Source organism: Ammospiza caudacuta, chromosome 1 (assembly GCF_027887145.1).
Source record: "Ammospiza caudacuta isolate bAmmCau1 chromosome 1, bAmmCau1.pri, whole genome shotgun sequence".
NCBI lineage: Eukaryota > Metazoa > Chordata > Aves > Passeriformes > Passerellidae > Ammospiza > Ammospiza caudacuta.
In genome coordinates this window covers 90688120-90698146 of record NC_080593.1, presented here as the reverse complement: position 1 = coordinate 90698146, position 10027 = coordinate 90688120, and the positions used below count along the sequence as shown (strand labels likewise).

The following is a 10027-nucleotide window of genomic DNA, read 5'->3' as shown; positions in this document are numbered from 1 at the left end:
GCCCGCCTCACTGCCCCCCCCAGCCGCGGGGGATGCGAGGCGGGCGGCGACCCTCATGCGGCCGGGCGGGGCCGCGCTCCCGGCATGCCCGAGGGGGACGCTCCGAGGGTGGGTAGGTGGGCGGAGGGAAGGAGGGCGGGAGAGTGCGCGCCCACCCCGCCGCCGGCGCTGCTTCCCATTCCCAGGCGCTTCCCATTCCCACCCGACGCGGAAACCGGCGCGCAGCCGAGCCGCTGCTGCCGGCGCTCAGGGCGCATGCGCGGCCGGCCGGGAGGGCGGGGGCCGGCGTTCAGCGGGGAGCGCTCCGGCCGCCGGTGCCGCCCGCACTCCGCGCTCCCGCCCGCCGCCGCTACCCGGGACCGGCGGCCACCTCCGCGCAGAGCCCGCGCTGTTCCCGTGTCCTCCCGTCGTCCTGCCCCGCCATGAAGTTGAGCAGCCGCGGCCGGGGATGCTGCGCGGGCGGCAGCCGGGAGCGAGGGCCGCCGCCTCGGAGCCCCTTCGTGCACCAGCTGCGCTTCAGCCCCCTGCAGAAAGCCAGGGTAGGGGCGTGCGGCCGCCGGGCCGCCCTTCCTCACCGCCGCCGCCTTCCGCGCGTCCCCCGCGGCGCACCGGCTGCCGGGCCGCGTCCTGCGGCGGGCGGGGGCTCCGCTCCAGCCGGCGGCGCTTTGTGAGCCCGGAGCCGGGCAGCGGGCGGTGCTGGGCGTGTGCGAGGCGGCGGCCGGGGGCGGCCGTGCCCGGGCCGGGTGGGAGGGAGGGAGGGAGTCTGGGGGCGGCCGTGATGCTCGAGTGCGGGGCGTGCGCCTCAACTTGTGCTCCCATGCCTCCTTCAAAGGAAAAAAAAAAAAAAGCTGTTGGTGTTTTTTTTGTTTTGGGGGTCTTTTTATGGGCTTTCTTGGCGTTTTGAGATTTGGGAAATTTTTTTCGGTTTTTCTGGTTTTCGGGGTTTTTTTTGTGTTGTGTTTTTTTGGTTTTTTTGTTTTGGTTTTTTTTTTTTTTTAATGGGGGACGGAGGAGCAGCCCTGAGGAGCCGCTCTTTTTTAGTGTTAAGTCAAGGTATATATTAACCTGGGCCGAGGCATCCCGGTGCGGCTGAAGTTTTGCCCCTGGATAAATAGTCCCTGCGGCGTAATTTAGGTATTGTATTGTGCAGGTAGCGGTGAGACTACGGGAGGCGGTATTAAAATGCAAATTTGCAGTTGCGTGGCGTTTTATTTCATTGTTTGGTTTTAGGGTTTTTTTTTCTCCCCTCCGTGCCTCTGCCTCGCCTCGCACCTCGGTGAGCAGTAAGTGGTTGGGAATTCAGAGGGCATGGCCCTTGTCTTAGGCTTTCGGTAAGATCTGGGTCACTGGCTGGAGGAAGAAATACCGTCAGAGGCTCACCTAATGAGGGAATGTGGCCATTTCTGCCACTTCCATCACTGTAATGCTTCATAATGCTGCTGTTTTGGGTGTCTGACAGACAGCCTTCAGTACCTGTTAACATTGGAAATGGTGATTCACTAATATTAAACCTCTTGGGTCAAGGCGCTTTAGATCCAGCTTTGATTTGCATTTGAATGAAGTTCGTTGCTGCATTGCCCTGTTGCTGCCCAGATGCTTAACACAGGATATGTATGGCCTGACTTAAAAAACATCAGAATGCGCCTCATTTATCGGACAGCCAAGGAATTTATAGTATACTCAAGCAGAAAAGGTTTTCACTTCTTATTAAGTTGCCCAGTATGTATTCAGTGGTTGCTCATTAATTGTTGCTTGAACTGGAAAAGGGAGAAAAGGTTTGTGTCATCTACTTAATTTAGTTTTTATCTAGAGCTTCCTCAATAAATTGCATAGTTGCAAAGATTTCCTGTTCTTTCCAAACCATACTTTGTTCCTAAAGTCATGATTAATGCAGTTAATGAGGTAAAAGTCTTTCAGGGAGCAGAGAGAAGCAGAGATAGCACATGTTCATAGGGACTAGGATTGTCTCCAGTTATAACAACTAATGTCGTTTTCTGCTTGGCTATTTATAAAAAATTTTAAAAATACTGCTGGGAGAGGAGAGCAGACTCTGTTTGACAGTTTTTGCAGTATTGAGTCTCACAGGAGCTGCTAGCATTGCTGATATTAGTCCTGACAGACCTTGAGGTGCTGCGTCAGGGAAGTGTCTGGCTGTAGAGCACACCTGCTTTCTGTGTGGGCTGCCCTGTTCCTAGGTGTGAGATGTGAGCTTTGCCAATGGATTTCAAGGATTTGTTGTTTTCAGTGAAGATGAGGAGATGTGTTTAAGCTGCTGTAGTTTGTCACAGTGCACAGGCCAAAGGAGCAGCCTCCTTACCAGACTGTATCTCACTTGCTTTTTAAGCGAGCAGTCTGTCACTGACATACAGCAGCACAGAGTTCTTTAACCCAACCTCCCTTCAGTCTTACTGTTGCAGTTTTATGCAGGAAAAAGTCCATAAGCTGGAATACAGAACTGTGGTAGATTTTTTCCTTTGGCTTAGTCATGCTTTTCCAGCCTCTTCACTGATTAAAAGTTGTGCTTGAGGCAGAAGCTGTTAAAGCAGAGCTGTGGAACCGCTCCACTTGAGAAGAAGTGCTCCCCAGGTGAATTACAGAAGTGACAATTCTCCTCTGAACAGCCTTGGGAGAGCCACGGAGCTCTCGGTGTGAACTATTGCAGCTGAACTCACTTCCTGTTCAGCTGCAGGCATACATTGTGTCACAGGCTTTTCTGTGTGTCCTGAGAACCTAACGGGGTTCCTGGGATTGCACAGGCTATCGAGGAAGGTTAGGAATGTAGCTACACAAAGTAGGGAGCCCGGGGGACTGGGAGACAAGGCTGCTTTGTCCCATGGTCTGGTGTCTGTTGCTGATGGTGTGCCAGATAGCCCCATTATCTTCGCTACAACCTCTTCCTGCACTCTTCTTCGAGAGGTTAGATTAGCTTTTTTATTCATCAGTGCCGCTCAGAAGTAGATGCTTTTTAGCATGTCCCAGCCTGAGACTGTGGAAGGGAAAGAAAGGTAGAAAGTGAGAGGGTAAATAACCACGAGGAGAAAGAGCAATCCTTCTGACCATCAAGGAGCTGTTCAAGTCATCTTTCATTGACTTCAGAAAAACTGGGAGATTACAAGAGCATAAAAGCAGTAAGGCTGTTTCAGAACAGTCTCATCTGTAGAAATTATGGCTATTTTACTCTGATCTGAGGGTAACAGTAGGGGTTATTCTTGAAGCTACCTGATTTCAGTACTATAATAAAAATATTCTTTCTGTGAGAAAGACAGACATGATTTTATTAACCATGGATTTTATTCATACTAACATTTTCTGGGCACCTGTCACGTAAGTCCAAGCCCTTGATTCTTGTTACCACTGCAGAGCAGGCAGAAGCATTACTGGAGCTGTCAGTAAGCATCTGTAGCTTTTTTCCCTGCTGCTTCAAAACACAATACAGTGCCATTTTCCTTTCTTCCAGTGTTTCTGGCCCTTTTATTTCACCAGTACTGGTGTTCATTTGGTGCCTTGGTGAGCTGATTTGGCTCATTAAACCAGCATATCATTGTGTTTTTGTGTTCTGATTATTTTCTTTTGCTGGGATGGCTGTGTTTTTTCTCACTAATGAGCTATATTGGCTCATTGGTGGCTCACATAAGTGCTAGAGCTGACTCAGGGGGAGGATTGAGGAGAGAGTGAGCAGGACCACTCTTTCACAGCAGCGATCTGTTAGATTGGCTTAGCTGCACAGGAAAATATATCCTGCTGTATTTATCTCCGTGGATGTGTCTGCTGGGGAACTTGCAGAGAGGGGAAGTGGGTAGTGAGAGAATGGTTGAGGGATTAATTCCTAGCTCCTGCACTGCCATCTTTGGCGAGTTGAGCTATAGGGTGATAATAGTGAGGAAGTGTAAGATGTAATTTCTATCTGATAAGTGTAAAAGAAAAATCAAAATATCTACTGTGTCAAATAGTATTTCCTTTCTCAGTGTTGTGACTGCTACTTTGTAGCAAGTCATGGAAATTTTGTTGGGAATAAACTGGTTTTAGTGATGTTTCTTATGGTATTGGTAATTTCCAAGTTGCATTTTTTTTAGCTTCCCTGTGCATGAGAGCTATGATACTGGTTTTCAAGATAGGAAACAAGACTTAAGAAGTAGAAACAAGGGTACTCTGTGATTCTCTTGCTCAGTGCTTAGATACATAGCACCAGATATTTTGGAGAACTTGAAACTTGAATTCAAATTTTGTGCCTTCATTGTGAGGTCATACTTAAATCTGAATGCAGTCTCTCTAAACAAGGGGAACATATGATACCTATTTAGTTTAAGTGACTTGCCTTACATCAGATTTAAGCCCGTCTGATGGAAGAATGGAGATCAGTTTCCCAGGGCAGCCTTCCATTACAAGCTGTGCATAGGTCTTTCACAGTATGCACTGCAGTTTCTGAAAAACTCAGTTGGATGCTGTCGACCAGCAAATGTTAAATAAGCTGTAGTCAACCCCCTCTTGAGATTTCTTTAGTCATGAGCTGAGCCCTTCAAAGTACAATTCTGGATGGACCTTTAGGGGTATTTAAATGTATCTCAAAACACAGGTGTTCACACATTACTTGTTACCAAACAGACTTCGTAATTTCAATGGAAGACATGTCTCTATGAACATCCCAAATATGTAGGAATGTGATCACCAAAATAGTGTCCACATAAGGTCAGAGCCAGAGTGTATTTCTCCTGCATTCTGATCTCTGACAGTGGCCAGTGGGGACAGGATCTTCTCCTCCTTTGTCTGACACTGACACTTGCTGTACATGGGTTTTACAGGATAGAAGCTTTCTTACCTGGGAAGGTGTCTGAATGTAGATACAGACTGAGCTACTTTTCACATGTTAGCACCTTTCTTGATTCCTAACCTTCTTCAGGAGGTAGACATACTTTTCTCTTCAGCCAAATTTCTTGTGTGAGCAGGTACTGAACTACTGCCTGCTAAAAAGAGGCTGGTGTCACAGCCAGACCCTGTACATTTGCTTTTGCTGGCCATTACTATCCCTGCTGTCTCTGGAAGACCAAGAGGCCTTTTCTGCACATTTATGCCATCTTCTATGGCATTATGGATGTAACTTCTGCTTTCATTCTGTGATGTGGCACTAAAATGATCATTGGTACAGAGAGTCAAGGGATGGAATACCTCACTGCCAGTCACCTGCCATTCACATTTGCCCTGAGCTAGGAGAAGACTTGGAGGAGTGGGAGGGAAGGGGTATGAATCCCAAAGGTCTGTGTCCTCACCTGCATTTTACTTCTCTTATTTCTTAGTGGCTGGTCCTTCTCATTTTAGAAACTTAGAAGGCAGCTGCTCTCATCTCCAGAATGCTCCTTTATTTGCTGACAGGCATGGTGGTCTTGTCTGTGGATGCAGAGTTGTGTGAGTTGGTGTAACTTTGATGCTTATCTGACCATTGTAGTGTGTGAAGTTTTACTGGTTCATCTGGGAAACTAGCCTATCTAAGAAAAAAGAATTCCTTTTTCTGTCAGTTCTGCAAACTAAAGCAGAGTCTACATAGGGACTGGAATCCTCTTCTGGAGAGTGAGATTGTGGTTGTTATGAGACGATGGTGCCAGTCTGAACCAGCACTGTAAAATCCAACTGCAGTGGGCTGGTAGCTTAGGGCTTGAAAGTGGTATCTTGGGCTTTTCTCCTGCTGTGTGTTCCCTGCACCTACCCTAGATTTACAGATTTGTGCACCTACAGAGCGAGTTGGTTGTTGAGCTGTTTTGGGAAGTGAGAGGAAGTGGAGAGTGAGCTGCATGATGACTAGATCTGCATTGGGGAAGAGAAGAATGTGAGTTAATCTTTCCAGAGCAGCCTGGAGATGCATCAGATTAAGCACAGAGGCAGCACCTTATGCATTGTTACTCATCCTTGCCCAGCTATTGTGATATTGAAAAGTGTGCTTTTTTTAACCTTATCTGGCATATCTGGAATTAAATGGTATTCTGCTGTTTCTACCATTAGATATTTTTTAGTTAAGAAATGGTATCAGTTTCTAGGAATCACTGACCTTTTCAGTCTGAAATTATGTTGGAATAATGTTTTTATTATTATTATTTTTATTTTGCAGATTGCCTTCATGACCTTGACTCTGTTTCCTATCCGACTCTTTTTTGCTGCTTTTATGATGTTGCTGGCCTGGCCTTTTGCGTTCATTGCTTCGATGGGATCTGACGAGCAAGAGCTTGAAAAGCCCCTCTCCTGGTGGCGAAAGTGAGTCACTGGTGTGGTGAGATACTGAGAGGATCATTATAAAGTTCAGCAGTTCAGAATAGAGGGGGTGGGAAATACCTTTTACCTGTCTCAGAGATCTACTCTTCTCTTCAAAAGAATAATATAAAAATTATTAAACACTCTGCTCAGCTGGGAAACTAGAAATGCCTCAACTCTTTGATTTGCCAGGAATTACACTGGTAAACTCTGGCTTCTTATCTTTATTGAGGAGGTAGTGTGAAGCTTTATTGTGGCATCTTCCATTGCATTTATTCCTCTAATGTCAACTTCTGTTATGAAGATTGACTCTGTGGAATGTGCCCAGATTTCATATTCTGAATTGTTGTTTTAAACTGCTTCACCCCACTGTCTTCTACCCTGTCATGAATTGACAAAACTTGTGTTGATTCCCTGAGGGCTTGCCCATACTTTGGTGCTTATTGAAAGTCTGTGGTTGCTTTGATATTGCAGTGCTAATTTAGGTAGTCTTCCCATCCATGAAAACTGCCATTTGAGGAGTAGAAAAGGAGGGACATATCACCTTTTCTATAGACAACTTTAAAATTAGGAGCTGGCATTAGCATGAAGGAAGCTGATTGTTTTTTGCATCACAGGAGGGAAGGAGGTTGAGAACCACTTTACATTTCATTTGGAGTGATATCAATACAATAACTAATGGAATAATTGGCTGCCTTCAGTCTTGCATACAGTTATTTTGAATCTTTTTAGATTCTCCTTCCTTATTTATTCCAATTTTCAGTGTTACCCTGCTCTCCAGCCTCCAATCCCTGTAAGTGTTACAATTTGTGGTATTCAGTTTTTGTACTCTGTTGATTCAAAGTTTCTCTTTTCATGACTGTCATATAGTTTAAAAAGCCAAACAAAACTCCACAAAAAAACCTTCTCCACCCCAGCAAAAAAAAAAAAATCCACAAAAAACAAAAATCCAAGTCACTTCAGGAGAAGATGACGAAAGGGAAGAAAGTAAAATATTTCCAGAGCTCTCATATGTATCCTGTAGGCCTCCCTGTATTTGAGACTTTTTTCCCTACATTTGTCCTGTTTTGCTTGGGTAAACTTGAAACCAAGAACCAGGGTAAGTGCATTCTGGCAATATCCTAATAGCATATTTTGGGACTGAATTTATTAGAGTTTTTTAGAAAACCTTATTAGGCATTGTGTAGAAAAAACTTAAATCATAGTCCGAATTGAAATTAATGATGAACTAAATGATGATCTTGGAGACTAGAATGAATTAGTGTTCAGGTATAAATGAAGCTGAACAGCATCTTACCTAAAAAGTGGTTTTAAATCAGCTGAGAAAGAGAAGAACAAAGTATGTGCAGTGCTCCAGCTCTGTTTTAAGTATTATATCCTATCTGAACTTTTATAATGTATGTCATTTTTAATTTGATTATTTAAGGTGTTCCTGTGGCAACATAACTGTTTTCCCAACTCTTTACAGGATAGTGGATATTTTGCTGAAGGCAATAATGAGAATGATGTGGCTTGCTGGTGGATTCCACTGGATAAATGTAAAAGGCAGACGGGCATTGCCAGCAGAAGCAGCAATATTAACGGTGGCTCCCCACTCTTCCTACTTTGATGCCATTCCAGTGACCATGACCTTCGCCTCCATTGTGATGAAGGCAGAAAGCAAAGATATTCCTGTTTGGGGAAGTAAGTGGGTAGATACTTCATTTTTCAAGAACAAATTAAAAAAGATTGCTTAGGAAGTTCACTGGATGTGTATGAGAAGGAATGAAACAGAAAGGAAAATTTGGTATAATATATGGTGAGAATTGTTTTTCTAACTGGTCAACTGTGAATGCCAATAGAAAAAATTGGGGCAGGAGGGGAATGTTGTTTTTCCACTTTCTCTGAAGTCAAATCCCATCGAAACTCATGGTTTAATTTGCAGTGAACTTGTAGCATTTTAAGACCTTCCAGATGGAAAAGCAAATTAGGATGGGGCTATGGAAGCAAAGACTTATGCTAGAGAGAAAGTCTACCAAGACTTGGTGCCAGCTGGGGTGCCCTCCCAGAAATGTGTTTTAGGAATGTGGTCTGCTCTGAACACTACCCTGCCTTGAGGGAGTGCTGCTAATCCTTTACACATCACTAAGTTTGTTTCAGGCAGAGTGTGAGAGATGAGCACAAGAGCAGATTGGTGTGCACTTGGGTTTAGTCATTACAAAAGCAGATGCCTGAGTCAGTAGTGCTTGAATACTATCTTTGGAATTATTCATATATGTTCTCACAAATATTTGAGGGACACCTGTGATTTTTGGTGCAGTTGTGACAGGCAAAAATTGTGTAATCTTGTGGGCTTGTGGACTTCTAACCAAAGTCTGTGTGGGAGCATTTTGGAGAAACCCAGCATCTTGTGTCTAGTGACCAGCAAAGTTCAAAGAATATCCCTGTGTCTCATTATGTAGATTTTTATTGGTAATATGAAAGTGACAAAAGATTTTACTTCAACCATGGGTAGGACTCTTAAATGTAAAAGTCTAAACAAAAGCTTTGAGCTCCTTTGCAACTAAGAGGAATCAGGCTATTGGTGCTGACATCCTTCTAAAATTTAATTTGACAGTGTGTTTTTACATTGTCACATTCAAAACCAGAAGCTGAGACATGGCCACAAAGGGTGAGTGGTTGGCTATGGAAGTTTGATTTATGGAATTTTGTCATAAAAGGGTCTGCCTGTATGAGGTAAAATTCAGGCCAGATCCGTAGTTGCATCTTAATTTCATTGAATATATTACTAATGGCATTTAGAAAATTGTGGCAGTTAAAAATCTATGTAAAAATGAATAGATGCTTTGGAAAAAAAAGGAAAAGGGTGCAGGCAGGCATGTGTTTCTGAAAACAAGTGTATGCAAACAACACTGTGTGAAAACAAAAAGAAACTGAACTCCCTTGTTCAGTACTGAAAGAAGATACTGTTGTGAGACAGTATGTTGGCAGTCTTGTACAGCACAGGTGTATCCAGGCCAGCTTGGGCTTTAGGAGCAGTCCAGACATAGAAGCAGGGGGTGATTTATCTTCTTAGGTGACTCAGTTGACTGTTTAATAATTGCTGGCTCAGCAAAATAAAAGTGGTCTGTGTGGAGCTCCCTTTGATTTGAAGGTGGTCTGTCTGGAGGACCCAAATTAAATGGGGTAACTCCAGTCCATGTTGTGCTACTGCAATGGGATGAAAAGGCAGAATGGCATTTGACAGTGCTATGATGACTACTGAAGTATCCCACATATTAGAGTCAGTGGGAACCAGGAGAATCTGTAGGGATATGGAGATTGTAGTTCCCCTGAAGGTAGCACAAATAATGTGTATTAAGAAGATCAAATTGTTTTCTAAATATCTAATTTAATTTTGAGGTGACTTTTACAGCATTCCATTGAAAGTCTACACTGCCTACAATACATTTTAAAAGTTATTCACTTCATTTAGTTCATGTGTGAGTACAACCAGTTACAGAAAAAGAGAACATGTAGTGATTTGATGGAATATTACTGGAATGTACAGTGCAATCATACAAGTGAATGTTTTGTCTTGTATAGCTGCATTTGCTTTATGCTGTGCAACCACAGAAGTTATGTAGTCACTTGTGAAATGTTCACAAAAATGCCACAGAAGTGAGGCATACCAAAAGTCATAACTGGGATTGAGAGTTCAAAAACCATTTTTGTTTTTAGGGGTGGACTTTTATATGAGTAACATTAATTACAGTAGTTTGTGTTCTTTAGGTAAATGGACCTTAATGGAGAGGTAGTAATACTGTATTGA

At 43.9% G+C, this 10027-nt stretch overlaps 1 protein-coding gene across 1 annotated transcript in view; it reads left to right on the top strand.

Annotated features, from left to right (window-relative positions):
- The first annotated feature begins 317 nt into the window (after positions 1-317).
- The window catches only part of LPCAT1 (lysophosphatidylcholine acyltransferase 1), a 59042-nt gene continuing 49332 nt past the window's right edge, over positions 318-10027 (top strand). The window contains exons 1-3 of the mRNA XM_058800016.1: positions 318-539; positions 6098-6240; positions 7706-7920. Of these exons, the coding sequence (XP_058655999.1) occupies positions 423-539; positions 6098-6240; positions 7706-7920 (475 nt within the window). The 5' untranslated portion in view covers positions 318-422. The remainder of the gene's footprint in view (positions 540-6097; positions 6241-7705; positions 7921-10027) is intronic.